Source organism: Leptinotarsa decemlineata, unplaced genomic scaffold (assembly GCF_025532065.1).
Source record: "Leptinotarsa decemlineata unplaced genomic scaffold, Ldec_3_MD MMD2_P_RNA_scaffold_2, whole genome shotgun sequence".
Lineage (NCBI taxonomy): Eukaryota > Metazoa > Arthropoda > Insecta > Coleoptera > Chrysomelidae > Leptinotarsa > Leptinotarsa decemlineata.
The window spans coordinates 2,052,550-2,070,908 of record NW_027412529.1 but is presented as its reverse complement, the minus strand read 5'-3'; the positions used below and the strand labels follow the sequence as shown (position 1 = coordinate 2,070,908).

At 34.7% G+C, this 18,359-nt stretch overlaps 1 protein-coding gene across 2 annotated transcripts in view; it reads left to right on the top strand.

Moving 5' to 3' along the window:
• The window catches only part of LOC111506508 (platelet-derived growth factor receptor alpha), a 61,725-nt gene that overhangs the window by 27,276 nt on the left and 16,090 nt on the right, over positions 1-18,359 (top strand). For both annotated transcript variants that reach the window (XM_023161589.2, XM_023161590.2), the window contains exons 2-11: positions 741-864; positions 1,186-1,222; positions 1,977-2,063; positions 3,798-3,883; positions 6,640-6,775; positions 8,241-8,385; positions 8,744-8,919; positions 10,265-10,448; positions 13,852-13,903; positions 16,721-16,877. In XM_023161589.2, the coding sequence (XP_023017357.2) occupies positions 823-864; positions 1,186-1,222; positions 1,977-2,063; positions 3,798-3,883; positions 6,640-6,775; positions 8,241-8,385; positions 8,744-8,919; positions 10,265-10,448; positions 13,852-13,903; positions 16,721-16,877 (1,102 nt within the window). In that variant the 5' untranslated portion in view covers positions 741-822. The remainder of the gene's footprint in view (positions 1-740; positions 865-1,185; positions 1,223-1,976; positions 2,064-3,797; positions 3,884-6,639; positions 6,776-8,240; positions 8,386-8,743; positions 8,920-10,264; positions 10,449-13,851; positions 13,904-16,720; positions 16,878-18,359) is intronic.

Sequence of the window (18,359 nt, the reverse complement as noted above, 5' to 3'; positions counted from 1 at the left end):
ACGAGCGCGTCGTCACTTCACCACTTATTGTGCGGCACTACGTGTGGGATGGACTCACGATTGCACCACTCGCAATCTCATTTTTTTTCTAATATAGTTCATACACGTCCGCGATCACCCCGCGTCTGTGATTCCCCCACCTTTCCCTACACAATTTTTTTGGCAACCGTGTATTTTTTTATAGAATAACAAATGATTGAGAAACCTCCCTGAAATTTGTACCTTCTCTACGACTTCGAAGAACTTCATTTTGAATGGTAGATTTAAAAAAACTGTACTTTGGGACCAAACATCATTTTCTTTTCACAAAAGCAAGGCCCGCTGCCAATATTTTTATAGGTTAAAATACAAGAAATCGTATTAGCGATTTTTTTAGGAAAAGTTAAAGTCCATTGGACTGAGCACCCTCTCAAATGATAGTGTACCAAATTTCATAAAAAATAATTCAATAATAATTCTGTGATCGAATCGACATACACATTGTATCACGATAGAATGTTCTGTATCTGTTACTGTAGAGTAGGGAGGGTGGGTGTATCCATTCAGGTACTTAATTGAGTACCTGAATTAACAGTTCAAAATGCGGATGTGCCAATTTAAAAACCGGAAAGTCATGGAGAAAGCTAATACTTGAAGCTTTTAACTTCAAATTTCGAGCTTAAAATAGGAATATCCAAAAAACAATAGTAACTGTACTACTCCTGTCGAATGCTCTTTGATTCATTTTCAATTTTTTTCAGGCTCTCCAGTGGAAGTGAAAATGACGATAACCGCCAGAACGAGGATTAAACACTTCAAAAACGACTTACTCTGATCCGAAAAATGTTCGTCTTTCGCTATTTTCTTGTCATACTTCTATACAGGGTAAGATAATTTTCATGGTAAAGAAATGTACTGTTCTATAATTCCGAAAAAGTAGGCACTAAATTCTCAGAAATGACTCACGTTTTCGCCCTAATCTATTTCTTGCAGTGGCGTACGGAAGTCATACCAAACAGATGATGAAAAATGATGATAAAATATATAGAAACCACAATGTTTCCGTTTTAATTGAATAGAATTGATGAGAATTCAGTGCCTACTATTATGGAAATGTACTTTAGTTGGATTTTCAACGAAATCCCAGTCTGCTTCATATCAGAGGTTTGATTTGGATTCGGAATGTAATATGTAACTTTTTTGCAGGTTTTTGCTGATGAATCATCATCTACAGTTTTACCAGGTGAATACAAAATTTATGAAGTTATTGGGGGACATCAAGTGTTGGTGTACCATCTACTGTATAGCCGTGGATGGGCCACACTTGTGTCTTGAGTTTTTTCTTGAGAAATCTAACACATCCTAAATCTGTAGACAACAACTGGGTATTTTGAGAATGTACGATATGTAATTGGGAAATTATAAATATGTAGAAGTTGTTTTTGATGATCAAATGAGTCACAGTTCAATTTCAATAGAAAGCATTCAGTTTATTTGATCTCAATACATAAACGAGACTTTTGTACATTGCCGTGGAGATGACGACTACTCTTTTCTATATTACATAGTTGCCAAATTTGATATAACTACTATATCAGTGGCGCTAAAAGAAATTCAAATTTATATTTCAACAATAACAAAAGATAGAATCAGACCCTTCTATGCCTCATTTCCTTGATATTTTCTTCAGGAACTCACTGTAATTTCAACAATATTGTCAAAAACATGCTTTGACAATATTGAAAGATTATTTATAGTTTAATACTATGAATATACGAAATAAGATAATCTATAGCTTATCAAAACTAGAAAGAGACTTGAGAATTCTGTTTCCCTCTCTCTCTCACACACAGTCTCCTAACGAACGCGTATCTTAGGGGACGTCTTAAGCCGAGACTTTGAAGACGCTTCCTAGATTTGGCAAGCTGTAGTTATTCGAATGAATTAACACATTTTGTTGATTAACAAATAACTCGAAACATTTTTGACGTTTTCAGGTATGACATTCGTAAACGTATCTATAAAACCGTATCTTGATCCTTTGGACTACATTCGTCTCAACATGTCATGGAACGAAATTCAAGGTAACTTTTTCTGGAATTATTTTCTCTGCCAGTATTGAAGGGAGTGCCACAAGGATCTATCCTTGGGCCCTTGCTTTTTAGCTTGTATATTTGTGACTTTTATCTGTCCGTGAAAAAATGCAATATACATCACTATGCAGACGACACGCAGTTATATTTCTCTTTTTCGCCAGGCGAGTCTACATCTGCTCTGTCGCATATTAATAACGATCTCCAAGCCATCTTTGACATTTCTACTGCCCATAAGCTCAAGCTCAATTCAGACAAATCCGCAATAATGATGTTCGGAGCTAAGAAGAACAGAGAGCTTACCAACTCTACCTTTCAAGTTCGCATCGAAAACGATATACTTCCCTCCGTGGACGAGATAAAAAATTTAGGATTGTGGTTTGATCTGGATCTCCGCTTTACTAAACATGTCAGCTATCTGAACCAATCTTCTTATAACGTTCTCAGACAGCTTTTTCCTAATCGTGATTTGCTCAACACAAACTTAAAACTCAGACTATGCGAGTCTCTGAGTATGTCAAAAATTTCCTATTGCGATAGTATTTATGGACCTGCTTTGAAACAATCGGATACTCTCCGACTACAGCGTATTCAGAATAGCTGTCTACGTTTCTCGTTTGGTATTCGGAAATATGACCATATATCCCCAGCAATGCAAGAATCAGGATGGTTAAATGTTGGGAAACTTAGAACTCTACACCTTCTTACCAACACACATAAAGTTTTGATAACTCGACAACCTGATTACTTACTGAAGAAGCTTAAAACATTCTCTACGATTAACAGCTTTACTACAAGGAACAGTTCAGTTCTAGTCATCCCCAAACACAAATCTTCCATCTTCACCCGCTGCTTCTCGTATAATGCACCCAAATATTACAATCAACTACCCTGCGAATTTCGATCATACACCATCGTAAACTTTAAAAAAAGACTGAAGACTTATTTATCTCATTAGCCTCTTGCCCGTTCCCGACCTTGGCATTTCTAAAATGAATTTTCTAAAGTAAAGCAATAACTAAAATTTTTTGATATTGTTAACTCGACTTGTGTTCATATTATTTATCTATAGTTTCTCCCAGGTTGAGTTGAAAAACAGCCTTGGCTGATACTCCGCCTATTCACCATATACTGGAAGTATTTTTACATTGTTTTTGTTATTGTTCCTGTATTCTGTTCTATTTTATTTTTGTCTATTCCATTTGTATTTTTATGGTGAATAAAGACGTATTATTATTATTATTATTATTATATCTTCTGAAAAGTCTTCTGGATATTTCAATGCAATAAACCAGGTGTAACAAGAAATAAATGAAATAACTGTATGAATGACTTTACGTTTTGCCATTGTAGCGTGATGAGGAGATTATACCATCTAGTAAATAGATGTAATTTTTTGCCAAATGTATTACTTATATTCGGATTATAGAGAAACAAAAAATTATAAAACAAGGTAGCCGTATAGGGTTCATTATCCTTACCTGATAGATACATTTCATGACGCATTACATACGCATCTGAAAAAGTAACTTCTGAAAAAATGTGACAACCAACTCTCTACAACAAATAAACCAAACGATACAAAACGTTGATGGGTCGAATAAAAAATTAAAATTGCGTTATTAGAATACGTCAAATTCAGCAGCTTACGCCACTATGTACGAATGTGCGAACTATATATTACCTACTATCAGAATCACGCTCAGACGTCTTGTTTATTTTCAGGAGATGTCGACATCGTTTCCATACGGTTTATGAACACCGAAAATTGTAATCCCATCAACGATATTGAGGAATATTCTTTAAGATCGGTGAGTATCTAAAAGTCGATGAAACTGTGGATATACTGGGTGCGCCAAAGTTTTGAAAAGAACAACTACTGAAGCTTTACATAATTTGTAGTTACTTGAACATGGTATCTTGGCAGATGTACGTCGTCTGTTGAAAAAATTACGTGAATTTTCACTTATCTCAAAAAATATTCATTTATTCGTCGATTTTATCCACTCAGAGTAGTCCCTGTGGACCATGAAATTCCTCTGAAAATAATGCATAAAATAGGTATCAGGGATTCAGTTTATAATTGGTTTCAAAATTATTTAATGAACAGAAAGCAATATGTCTATATTGGCGACATAATTAGTTTTAAAAATATATATATGTGGGGTACCGCAAGGATCAATACTTGGACCTGTTTTGTTTATTATATATTTCAATTCTTTGGCTACGATAAATTTATTTAGTGAGCTACAAATGTTTGCTGAAGATACCACTTTAATTTACAATGGAGATAGTTTACAAGTAAACAAAGTTTTTGGCTTTCTACTGCTGCATCTTGATGTATCAAGATGGAGTAGTAGAAAGCCAAAAACTGTCTTTCCCAAAAATTAGTCACTCTAAAAAATATAGCCCTTTCTATTTAATAGAAATTAATACTTCAAACGACCTTGATCAAATATCTTTATGGCTTCAATACCATAAAATGACACTGAATTTTCAGAAATGTTCATGTATCTTCATATCAAAAACGTCTATATCAATTGATTCAAAAGATCAAACGCTTTGATCTTCCTCTTGAAGATGATCACTTGGTGATCGAAACACGTGTCGAGGTGTTGAAATAACGATTTGGTGTTGGGAAAAAACTTCAGTAATATTCATTACTACACCAAAGGTTCCAAACAGTGCATCATAAGGAACAAAAGTTGCTCAGAATTAGTAACTATATTCATTTTCTGTTTCAACGAAACATTTTTTACCTTTGAGATGGGGGGGGGGAAGGAATAACTGACGTTCTTGAAAAAAATTGATGTTGTTCACATTATGCTTGAACATTATAGACATGTCAACGATACGACAGTTGACATCTTGACATCTCCAAACCCAAACAAACATCTCAACGTGTTAGCACCTCCAGCTATAATTCAAATCCAGCTGATGCAGTTCCAGGTTCTGATTTCACGGTGGTCAGGCACAGAAGAAGTAAGAGAAGGCATCCAAGAAAATTAAGCACAGACGGTTTTTTCAGAATATAAAAGAGAAATAGAAATTATGATTTTTTTTTTAAATTGTTCCTCAATATTCATATTTAGTAGCAAACAAATGCGTTTTCAAGCAATAAAAAAAATGTTTCAAGAAACGATTTTGTTTTTAAAAATCAATATATTCATCACTGATTCGAGAACTGGAAAAACTCTGGAACAAGTGTATTATATCTGAAGGTCTTTTGATGGGAACAAATTAGAAATAAATGAATGAATCAATATTTTTTTACAGAAATTAAAATCCACCTTTTTTCAAAGAGACCTCGTATACAGGGTGTTCCAAATTAAGTCTGCACCATTCCCAACTCTGTTATTATAAATGTTACGATTTAGGTTGAATGGGCAAACTAGCAGCATTTTTGATGTCCTTCTCGTTGCCGAAAACAAAACAAAAATTGACAGTCGCGTTTTCAAAATATTTCATATAATGATATTTTTTTAAATAGAACACCCCATATTCTGTCACGCATTGCGATTCGTAATAACATTCTCAACAACAAAGATCATATCACCTTTCACTAGTACTAAAAGTTTCTTTGTTTTGACGAATAAAGAGCTATAAAATATCGAGTGTATATTCAAAAACACCGCCCTCTTGTTGAAGACATATTTGGGCCCTTCTCTTGACACTACGTGTTGCTTTCAACAAAATTTGGCGATCAATTGTATTATAGTTTCAATATAATTTTCCAATTTATCTACATTATTATGTTTCATTTTGTACACCTCATTTTTCAGAATTCCACAAAAATAAAAATCTAGAGGTCTGGTAAACGAGGAGGCCACTTAACAAGACCTTTTGTAGCAACAGTCTCGCAACATTCTTTTTAGATCATCTGGCGAGCCTCCAGATCAAGATTCGAAAAGGGAAGAAAACATGACAATGTTCATAGTAAAAAATGTTGTTTTGAATAGTTTTTTTTTGTTCAATTTGTATCTGAAAAAACACATTATTTATTTACAGAACGAATTTTTCCCGATATTTTTATTTCTTTTTGTTTTTGTTGTTGTTTTTATATATCAATGAAAAACCAGAACGTCACAAATGAAAAGCTATTTGCTCACAAATGAACTTGACATCTCTAGATCTTTTCTGGTTTTTTATATAGTGCAAATTCTACCATGCTCCCCTGCCAAAAAATATTTTGCAAATGTGGAATCGCTCATCACATTCAATAAACTACTCCTGTGTTCTTTCATTCCTTGGAAAAAGAGTATCCCCGTTTGACCAATATAAAGTTTTGGGTAAAAGCCACAAGTCAACTCATATACGCCTAATCTATCCGACCTGAAGTTTTATCTTCATTGTAAACGTCTTTCTTTAAAAAAAACATGCGTGTCAATTTTCTATTATTTCTGGAAGTGGGATAAACCTAATTCGTGACTTGTTTTCGTAGTTTTTGGAAAGCATAGAGTCGATAATGTCAACCTTCGAACTGTTAACAATTTTTTTGATAAAATCCAATGCTAAAACCTTCGATAGTTTTATACCAAACCACACACTGTTTTTCTGTCTGTTTCAGAACAATTTCGTAATAGTACCAAGCTTGGATTTCGAAAGACCTGCAGACTATTTGATCAATGGTTGCAAGTATACCATAGCCTTAGAAGATGGAAACTATCCCACCGAAATTCAAAGACTGGAATACGAAGTACCTGGTAAGTTATGCTATCAGGTTGTTAGGATTTATTTCTCCTATTTCCATCTCTAGATTATTTCTCTCCCTTTCTCATCCAGGGCATACAAATAGAGTGTGCTGGGGCGTATCATTACTCTCGAAACAGTAAGTGCATTTGCTGTCTGTTGTCTTTCCTATCTTCCATGTATATGCTCTAAAAGACACATGTCCGCTAAGGGCTTGAGTTATGAAGTAATTTGTCTTTTTGAACTTACACCTTCACCATCTGCCTATATCCGGGATATAATGTTGCGTTGCCATCTTTCCTGCCACTCTGCTATAGTTGTCTGCCTCTCCTCCCTCTTTGCGCTTTCATCTACGAAGGGTCTAGCATCCAGCCTGATACGCTCCCTTACCAATAGGTCAATGGGTGGAGTCGCCGCTAATACGTTTATTGCCTCTGCAGAGACCGTTCTGTAAGCCATTGCCACTCTCAGTAAAATTCTTCTCTGCGTCGAGGTTATCATCATCCTGTACCTCTGCACACGCATTACCCCACCCCATATCGGGGCTGCGCACAGAAGCACGGACTGAACTACCCCATACATCGCCCTTCTCGTTTGTACCCCTGGTCCCCTTATATTTGGAAGGAGTTTGGTTAGAGCCGCAGTCTGCCTATCCGCTTTCTCGCATAGTTTCCTAACCTGCTCATTCCATATACCTTTGTCATCCAAATACGCGCCTAAATATTTAACATATTTTTTACACTCGACTTGCGTTCCTTGCAGCCTGAAGAATACATCGTCTCTCTTTCTAGGACCTTTCAATATGATTGCCTCAGTTTTGTGAGTTCCATCGCACCGTTTCCTGTCCGCATTAGATCCTGTTTATTTCTGGCTCTAATGACTACTGCAAGGTCATCTGCGTAAGGTACTGTGTCACACCTGTCCGGCATATTCAGCCTCAGCACTCCGTCGTACAGGACATTCCACAGAGTAAGTCCGAGAACCGAGCCTTGCCGAACCCCCTGCGACATGTCTCGTATATATTTTCCCTTCTGGAGGGTTCTGTTGCTTAGATATGAGCTCATTACTGCCAGTAAATAGTTACTCACCCCCAGATCTAGCAATCTGTTCATTATCAAATGCCATTTTGCAGTATTAAATGCATTCTTGACGTCCAGCAATATGACAACCCCCCACGTAGTGTTACCTTGCGTCGCTCTTGATATAACTTGGTTCATCGCTGTCACAACCGACCTGTTGGCTCTAAAACCGTACTGCGCCTCTGATATGCCTCCTTTACTTTTCAGCTCTATTTCCAGTCTGTTCTTGATAGTCATTTCGATAGTTTCTTAACTCGCATAAGTGAGATCGATGTCCTAAATGCTCCTTTGATTCGTTGGTAACCTTAATGTACATACAAGTGAAATTCTTCCATCCTACTTGTGGAAGTTCAGCCTGAATATCAACTTCACCTTCCTTGTAATCAAATTTATTTTTCAGAATGTGTGGAAAGCAAATGTAGATGCAGAGATGCCAGAAATTCTCCGTATAAACTGGATCAAATTAATCCTACGCGAGATGGTATTTTTCGCATCAAATGGAAGAGGCTCACTGCAGAAAATATGACAATCGATGAAGTGTATTAGTAAGTTATATATTGTTCATCGTTCAACGGATTTGTGGGGTATCTCTTAATCCACATTCCAAGAAAATAATACTGTAGATGTAGAGTAACTCAAGATTTTCTTTTTTTAAAAACAATTTTTAGTAAATAACTCACTAACTGTTAGTGAGTTAACAAAAATATAATGATCAATCAATATTGGGATTATACAATTTCGAAATATGTGAACCTTCATTCGAATTTTCAAATGCATCACTTCTATGATGTCCAGACCCTCTGGGAACCCTCTTATATATGCGCCACTGGAAATGTACTGAAATTTTGACTCGAATCCTCCATCGCCTCCTCTTTTCTTTTACACTTAACTCGTTTGTTTCAGTGAGAGAGTGAACAGTACACAAAGAACCTTCATACCAGCCGTGACCTCCTCCCCTGAAAATGACACGGTGGACGTTCACTTACCCGATTTGAGAGAAGAGATATCTTACAGGATAACCATCAAATTCATAGACAAATACAACGAATGTATATACTTTTCTTCAATGAATATTACAGGTGAGAAAGAATCGTCCATTCGTTTCACTATACATTTTTTGGGTTCCTCATCAGCAAATCTACAGTGGCGTGCATATTAATTTCATTTCGGGTATTCTCAATATTCCAAACAAGTTTTTAGAATAGTAACAATTAGTAATGTAAAATTGGTTTACAGTTCGAGATCAATTGAAACTGTAAACATAATATTTTTTTGATGATACAATCACGTATAAACATTGCGAGAGCTGAAAATCAAAATTAATGTTTTTTTGAAACTTTGAAAGTTGAGCAAGTGGCGATACATAAAAAATTGTGGATTGAACTCTCTGGGATATCAAAAACACTGAAAAACTTTAATTCGACAGTATATAAACATCATACACCGAAAATTTCTACTAAAAATGCAGCCCCCTTTCAAAATTTCTATATTGAGGATGCCTCACATCAAGATACATCCTGTATGAAAATTGTATCATTGAATTCTGATTGTATACTGAAGGATGCTATAAAAAATATAAACAAATTTTCAATATTCCTGCAAATGAAGAAGGTACAGCAAAAATTAAATTTCGAAATTTCCGGTTTTTCCCATATACCTTCAAAACCAAAAAACTTGCGCTCTATACCGGCCGACAATGAAGTCATTGCACACGGTATCATTCAGTACTTTCTGTAAGAAATTCGAAATTCAAAGAGAATCTATAGTTCAGTGAAGCCAATATGTTTAATGGAAAAACCCAATTCAAGAACTTTGAATAATACCCTGTACATTGTTAGACCATTCGATTAGCACGAATGACTATTTCTTTCAAAATGGCGGCATCTGTCAATTGTCTGTGTGTCCAAATGGTTTATTGGATTAATACAAGTTGAAAATGTCACATTGAAAGGTCTATCTACCGAACTTTAGCAAACTCTTTATTCATCTTGAATCATAATGAAACGGTAAAGTGTCCCAACAAAAAGTAGTCCCACAAAAATGGAATAATGAGCTGCTTTTATGAATTATTAGTTTGAAATCAAAACATTTTTACTTGCAAAGATATCTATTTTGAGGTTACAAAGTCACAGATCATAAACATCTTGTTCGGCTGTGTAAAGGATTATTTCAAGAGATTGTGTAATATGCTTAATAAATCACAAAAGAACTTGATTCGAAATTATTAGTTTTTGAAAAGGAAAAAGTGTAATAGATACATCCCATGCAATATTCCCGAATACCCAAAGAAATATAGGGAAAACTGAATTAAGCTGCTTGGATATCCATTGCTTTATTTTAATTCAATCTCAAATTGACTAGAGTCAAGATTATTGACATATTTCCTTTAAGCACAATGGAACATGTGATGTCTTTTTGTTTCAGTTCCAGGCAAAGGAATAGCAATATATCTCACGACAGGATTAGTTCTCTTCATCATACTAACCCTTTTGTCCTTGATCTTTGTCGTCAGATACTCTCCCAAATTGCGAACAAAGTTGAGGATGTACCTGAGTTGTTTCGCATTCCAAGGAAATCCACTGACGATGGTTAAAACGGTGTCATTCGCGTGAGTTACATTTTTCTTACCAACCATTTATTGGGTTGTTTGAAAAGTTTTGTCCGTTCTTATGAATCTACTTTGAACTGTAATATCTCAATAAATATCCATTCAATGGGGAATGTTCCTCCTGACGAAAATCAAGTTTTCATAAAAGACCTCTAAAACAAGGCATTTTAAACTTATCATTTCAACCTTTTTCTTTAAAAAATTATTTAAATACTTGAAAAAAAAAAGAATGAAATGATGCATTCAACATTTAAAGGGATTCGTTTCTATTTCACCATTTGGCAACATCGGTTACAGCTAATAAAGGACAATGAATCTGTTACCTGTATGAGACAAACAAAGATGACATATTTCAGAGGCGTGCTATTCTGTTTACTTATTTACCGAGTTCCAAGACATTCTGTGACATATTATGACATTTTGTGCACCTAGCCTATCTTCTTCTATATAAATAAATAACAAAACAACTGTTGTTTATGTGGCTTGTGGAGGTGGTATTGAACTATAATTTATATTTTGCCTTATTTGTTGATTTATGAAGATAATTTTTCTTTTTTAAAGCAGAATACTTGGGTACGTACAAATTATTTCAACTTGATATAGACGATGTTGTCAATATGTGAATTAGAAACAAATCCATTTTAAAATTAAAACCCAACATTCGAAACATCAATTTGAATACTTTTCGAAGTGAATCAGTGCATTGTTGCCAACGTAACACAGCTCGATTGATTCCATCAGCATGAAAATCGTGGGCTCAGACGGTGATTTGTGGATCGTGCGGACGGGTGTTGTCGTGGTGCAAGATCGGACCTCTTCTGTTGACCAGTGGCGGCTGCTGCTGACGCAATTTCCGGTACATTTCGTCGACTTCCCCTGATGTGATCCTCGTATGGAAAAAATTAACAGCATCAATGTACACAGTAGAATAATCATTTAAGGAGATATGGAGCTACAAAAATAGATGACATTAAAACGGTCAAAACTTTCGAAACAACGTATTTAATATCTGGCTCGCCTTTTTTTCTTATTAACTTTTCTAACTTTTGATATCCGAGTATTTCAATTTATCCAAGAATTTTCTGGTTGAATGTTTCAATCAACACTTCACTGTGAGATTTTCATTGAACAGTGTACACGTCTTTCACTATAGCTTCATCAGGCGTGCCCATAGTGAGTGAATTCTACCTTATTATTGTATACAGGGTGTTTCAAATTCGATCCTCACCATTGGGATTTCGGAAACTGTGAGAGATACGAAGATGGTTAAATTGGGACAAAGTTGCGCATTTACCTGACTAAAAATATGCCGTTGAGAAAGTTCTCAAATTCAGAGTATATCCGGAGATATCCGGAAAAAACAGAAATTTCGGAAAATGGTTTTTATTTTTTTCTCGCTTTATTTTTCGAAGGATTCAAAAATAAATTGCACTTCCACGTTGCCATTTTTTCGCTGCTACATAATGGTGTTCTCAGATTTACTATCCGACGTTTCGTTTTCCGGCCACCATCCTCAACTTTATTTTTTCTTATGGGCGTTATATTGGATTCTTTCTGTTTTGTATGAACCAGATTTTACCTTTTCAATGATGTATCAGAAGTTATTATTCTTTTTCGAAAAATCGGAGGTATTGAAAAAAAATAATTTTTATCATAAGAGGCTTAGACTTTGATATTTCTAAATATATCTTTCAATTTGTTATTTAACAAGTATTTAGATTCTTGGCGAAAAATGGCTTTCACGAATGAAGAAAAAAGAGATATGATACAAATTTATTACAAATACGATAGAAACAGTGTTAGGACATCGGAAATGTAGTTAAACTTGAATCACGAAAGACAACATCCACATCGAACTATGTTCAAGTTATTGAATCTAAATCTCACCAAGCTTGGTTCATTTGGCAACAATATGTTACAATTAGTAACACAGTACGAGTACTTATGATAAATGTAATTCAAGTTTGTTAAATATTTCAATGGGTGTTCCGCAAGGATCGGTATTAGGGCCTATATTGTTCCTTTTATATACAAACGATTTGAAATCACATTAGGAATATTTCTTTAACAATGTATGCCGACGATACGTCTTTAATAATTTCTGACATGGATGAAAACTCACTTTTAGACAAATGTTAATATACTTTGCAATCTGTTATGAACTGGTGTGGAGCTAATTATCTCTATCTCAAAGCTAACAAAACACATTTGGTTAGATTTCACAATCGACAAAAACATTGGGTGCCTATTCAATTTCAAATTAAGAACATGTCAATTCTGAGAAAAGAAGAGACAAATTTTTTGGGAACTACCATTGATGCATGTTTGACATGGAAACAACACTGTTCGAATTTAACGAGTAAAATTAACTCATTAGGTTATCTCTTTAGAAACCTAACAGATATCTTGACACATCAGCAACTTTTGGCACTATACCGTGCTCAAGTAGCTTCCAGACTGAGACATGGTATATGTATGTAAGGTAGCTCGACTTCGATATCAAATGTATTCGTTGCGCAGAAGTATATTTTGAGAATAATGGCCAAAGCCTCAAAAAGGGCCTCTTGCAGAAGTTTATTTAGACAATTTAACATTTCAACTCTTGTCAGCATGTATATATTCGAATTGTCAATTTTTGTCTTTAAAAACAAACATAAATTTATCACCAATGAAATCACACATAGTAGCAATACTCGTCAAAACTTCCACATACAGTATTGTAAATATAAGGTTACTTCCAATTCACCTATTGTGATGGGGCCAAATATCTGTAATAAGTTACCAAAAGATATTAAGGAGCTCAATGAAATTAATGAATTTACCCGAAATCTGAAAAAGTATTCAATTGATAGTTGTTTTTAAAACCTAGATGAATTTTTTATATTATAAAATGGTTTTCTTTTGTATTGTATTTTATATTATGTGTTAATGTGTTCTTCATCGCTGGACAAATCCTATACATACTTATATGTCAAACGGATAATCAATAAATAAATTAATTGAAAAGCCGAGAAAAAAAATAAGTTTTTTTTCTTAGCACTGGGATTTTTCAGCCCGTGTGTTACAGCTGTGATAATTTATAACGATTCCACAACATTTTGTTTGAGCTCTGTGTTAGTGTTTTGCATTCATAATAATCATTTATTACTTCGACAGAATAAAAAAGGTCATACGATTCAAATTGTTATATTACATAAAGCACTGATTAGGTAGAATTTAGTCAGTATGCGCCCGTCTGATGAAGTAATTGTATATATAGTGAAACACTCGTTGCGGTTTTGTAAACTGTTCAGTGAAAACCTCAAAATTAAGTGTCCCTTGAATACTCATGAATTCTCACCAAATATCGGCTAATTCTATCATATCATTTCAATATAGGTGATTAAAATGCTATTTTTTACAGAAATTTGAGAGAGGAGATCAACCCACTCTACGGTCGTTATGATTTTATTAAGGTATGTATTCAATAACAGAAAATACTAATACTGATATCAATTGATATCCCAGAATTTGAGGAAAACGTAAAATATAATTTTTTTATAGAATATAGGTCCAAAGTGAGTGGGTCTATTCGACCCCCCACCGGAACCCGCAAGGGTTTATTGTGGCTCACACATATTTACACTCGACCAAATAGGCTATGTCGAACTCTAAAAACCTGATTCGGTCCCCAGCGAGGCAAGCACAAAGTATATGAATTACACCAGTTCGGACTTCCATTGTCTACTATATAAAATGATTTGAAATCCCTGAAACAACTAGAAAAGAAGAATTGAAAATGAATAGCTGAAAATAACAATTATATTAACCAAAATAAACCTGAAATGAAATAATAGTGAAATAAAATACAAGTAAAAATAGAACAATTGAATAAATAAAAATAAAGAAATGAAAAAAAAAATAAAAATAAAAAGTGGAGAGATTCCAAGTCACGTTAGTTCACGACGTTTCGATTGTTAGTATCTACAATCGTCTTCGGGTGATGACTGGACTGATTCCTCCGAGAGATGACTATTTATAGGTCGTTCGAGTACTTTCACTTATCCCCGCTTTCCATTTTCCGCTTCACTGGTTCCGTGGGAGATGACCGTTTTGGCGGGAGTTGGCCATTTTTTTTTGCTTGATGATGGGTTTCCATATGTTGCGTATTTCTACGCTGGCTTGGCTGAATACGTTGTTGGACAACATGTATGCGACTTCCTTGAATTTTCTCCTATTCCCACTCATATACGGAACAGTATCTGAACCACGAATCCAACCACCATCAATCAACTAAAAGAGGAATCATCAAGACTCTATTAGACCGTGCTTTTGGCTCTGTAATACGAAGGAAGGTCTCGAGAAGGAACTAGACATCATCAAAAATGATCTTCAACGGAATGGCTACTCCAAAGCGATGTAGAAACGACTTTGGCCGGAAGACAGCAGGAGCCTCGTAAGGGAGAGACAACACATGAGTGACATGAGTCACATGACCATCTTTTATATTATATTATGCACACGTTCTTCTTCTTATTTTTGACATACATCACAAACCACAAGAATATATGTGGGTCCGTGACATAAAACCAAAGAACAAATTTACAGTGCCATCTTAAGATTTGTATCGGTACTAAAAAAAGGATTCAAGGTGAAGTAACCTACGTGAACCGTCTAGGGTATATGGTCTGTGGTCATTCATCCTCTCGGCACGGATACACACACCTTAGGATGCCTTGGGATGCCATTCAGTTACAGAATAACAGAATCACAAGTGATTCTGTCATTCCCGTATCCAGCGAGACTACGTGGAAGCATGCATCCGATGGTCGGTTTGCTCAACCCTCACATCCCAAGCTAATGCACTCGCCAAAAACAGCATGCATAATGGTTTAGGCAGTGAAAGATGACATAAACCTATTCGAGTCAAACAATTATGATGCTTACAAGACCGAAACTTTATTGAACACGTTTACTTCAATAGAACGCTACAAATTCAAGCATATGACAGTATTGGGATTTGTGATTTCACATTCCACACATTAGAGATCCTTTTTTATGACTCTTAAAACTGTAATATGTATGTGATTACTTCAACGCAATCGAAATGAGCGCCTTTCGAATCAGTGCAGTTTTGCCAACGTAACAAGACTCAATCAATTCCGTCAGCATCAAAATTGTGTGCTCAGGATTCGATATAGTCGACGAAGGGCGTTTTTGCCTGAATCTGATTGGCGGAGGTTCTACCGGTTCTTTTTCTATCAATATACACACAGTAAACATGACATTAAAACGGAAAAAACTCTTGAAACAACGTAATTTCTTATTTTACCTGGATTTGCCAGAATTTCAAACAAATCTTTAATCATGTAGTGGAAATATCGTTCAAAGTTACTGAATTATTTCACAAGGCGATTTTAACATTTTGTTTTTTTCGAATCTCAACGAAATTCATAAAATACCTTCGATTTCGAATCGATTTTCAAGAAAGTTCATCATGTATCAGCAAGATTTTTCCAATTAGAAAAAAAGTCTTGACAAAAAAATTCCGGAATTTTTCATCAAATTTCAAAAAAAAAATTCGACATTTATTGAAAGAAGATCAAAAATATCTGAAAGTTTGCGAAAAATAAAACTATTAAAAATTCTTCAATTTCCTTTGAATATCTCTATACATTTTTCAGGATTTTTTCGAATTTTTTTCGAAATTATTTGAAATCATTTCGAAAATTCATTTAGTATTTCATTTTTCATTCCAAAATTTGAGTAATCTTGAACATGAATATTACAGGAGTTTTTTCCAAACCGTTAATTTAACACCTCGACCCGTATTTTGATCACCAAGTGATCATCTTCAAAAGAAAGATTAAACTGAATATGTTGAAAAAAATTAAAATTTATCGCAGTGAAAAAGAGAAATTTTGTGGAACAGTCGGTCTTTTGCAGAAAGACGAAGATTATGTTGGGAGGAAATTTGGGAAATCGTCAAAAAAACTTTGTGGAAAGTACGTTCAAAAATAAAATCGGTATTTGATTGATTTATTTCCGAAAAAACGTGCAATTTGATATTAATTCATGTCATTGGTACAAAAATACCTCACTCATCATATTGAGGTGAAATTATTTTTAAAAAAGACCAAAATAGATCCCCGTTACATAAATGTAAACTCACTCACAAGAAAAAAATCGCTATTTTACATTTGATGTATCCATCATCAAACATTCCGTGTTTACTATATTTTCCGCGAAAAATGTATGTATGAACGTTTTCATAATGAATATTTATTTTCCAGAAATCTCACAATTTTGACGACTTCGAGTTTCCTAGAAACCAAATCCTACTCAAAAGAGAAATCGACGGGGGTGCGTTTGGAAAGGTTTATTTCGGAGTCGCTTTCGAAATAGGGATGAAGCCAGGATATACCCAAGTTGCTGTGAAACAATTGCGAGGTAAACGGTGTTTTAGTGTCGAAAGAATCGACAATTAGAGAACTTCTCGTTGAGGAAAATAACTAGTCGTAAGAGTAGTTGGAGGATTTTACTTGGGGCACAATGTTTTTTCTAAGTTGGCTACTCTGTCTACTTGTCATTAGTGTCAATTGTCATATTAACTGTTCACGTCGTTACTGAATATTGGAAATAATAAATGGAAGGTTAATACAATGAAAACAGTAAATGAGATTGAAAAATGGACAACATAACAACAACAACATTTTTCCCAGCGGCATTCAACAAGTTTGATACCGTTTCTATAATGAGAACTGTCTTGCTCCTCGAAATAGTTATTAACTTTTCCAATTACAGTGTATGTACCACCGAAGCGAGTTCTATTTCTCGAACTCCATTCTTGTCACTTTGTAAAAGAAGACAACACTTAACTGAAGAATTAGATCAATAGTTATTACCTGATGATCTGACACACAACCAATCCAACATATTTGAAAAAAGGTTTCACTAATAATTCAATAAACAGAAATATCTCTCTTATGCTGTCGAGTATTATACAGGGTGTTCCTTAAACACATGCTAATATTTAAGGAGGTAATTCTTAGACCCATTTTAAGGAAAAAACGTCCTATGGACGTATGTCCTAAACGCCTTAACTTTTGAGATACAGGGTGGCAAAGTTTTCAAAAATAATCAGTTTTTTATTAATAACTGAGATAATTTTGTAGACATCTTTGGCATATTTGGTACATATGTTCCATGCCTCAAGGCGCATTTTCTGATGTACAATTTTCTTAATTTTCTCTGCCAGTGGCGTACGTACGAGTTTTGAAATGTATATTTTTGGCGAAAAAAATACTACGCCACTGCTTTATCTTGAATTAAAAATTATTTTTAAAATCTCCATACATTTTTGAGCACATTTGATTTGCTGGGTTTTCTTTGTCCGACGCATGGTTTTCGCTCAAAAAATTAAAAATCGCTTTACTTAAGGATAAATTCCTTAAAAATCTGATGCGGTATAGTGCATCGACTGAAAGCAAACTAAGAGATCAGTTTTTTTGCAAAACAATTGAGGATCTAAAAGGTATTTGTTTGTTGTCAGATGCACTGTTCTCAATTAAAATTACGTCATAACGCAGCACCGCTTAATAATTTTTGAAAACATAAATTTAGTTATCCTGGAATAAATGACGTGTAGCAGAATTTATTTACTACTCTTGGAAATATGGAGTTTGTCGATATGTGATTTCTTTTAAAGATTAAAAGCAGAAAAAACAGCATACCCACCATAGCAATAAAAAACGAATTCTCTGTATGTACAAACGTCAGTAGCTAATATTGATGTTGGTTTAAAGTAAGGTGTTGGTGTTAAAAACTGTCACAGCGCGTTTTGATTGATTTTGAAGTGTATTTGAAGTTATTTTGGTAGTCCGCTGTTTCTCTGAAATATGGTAAATTATACGAATGCGGAAATGGCGCAAA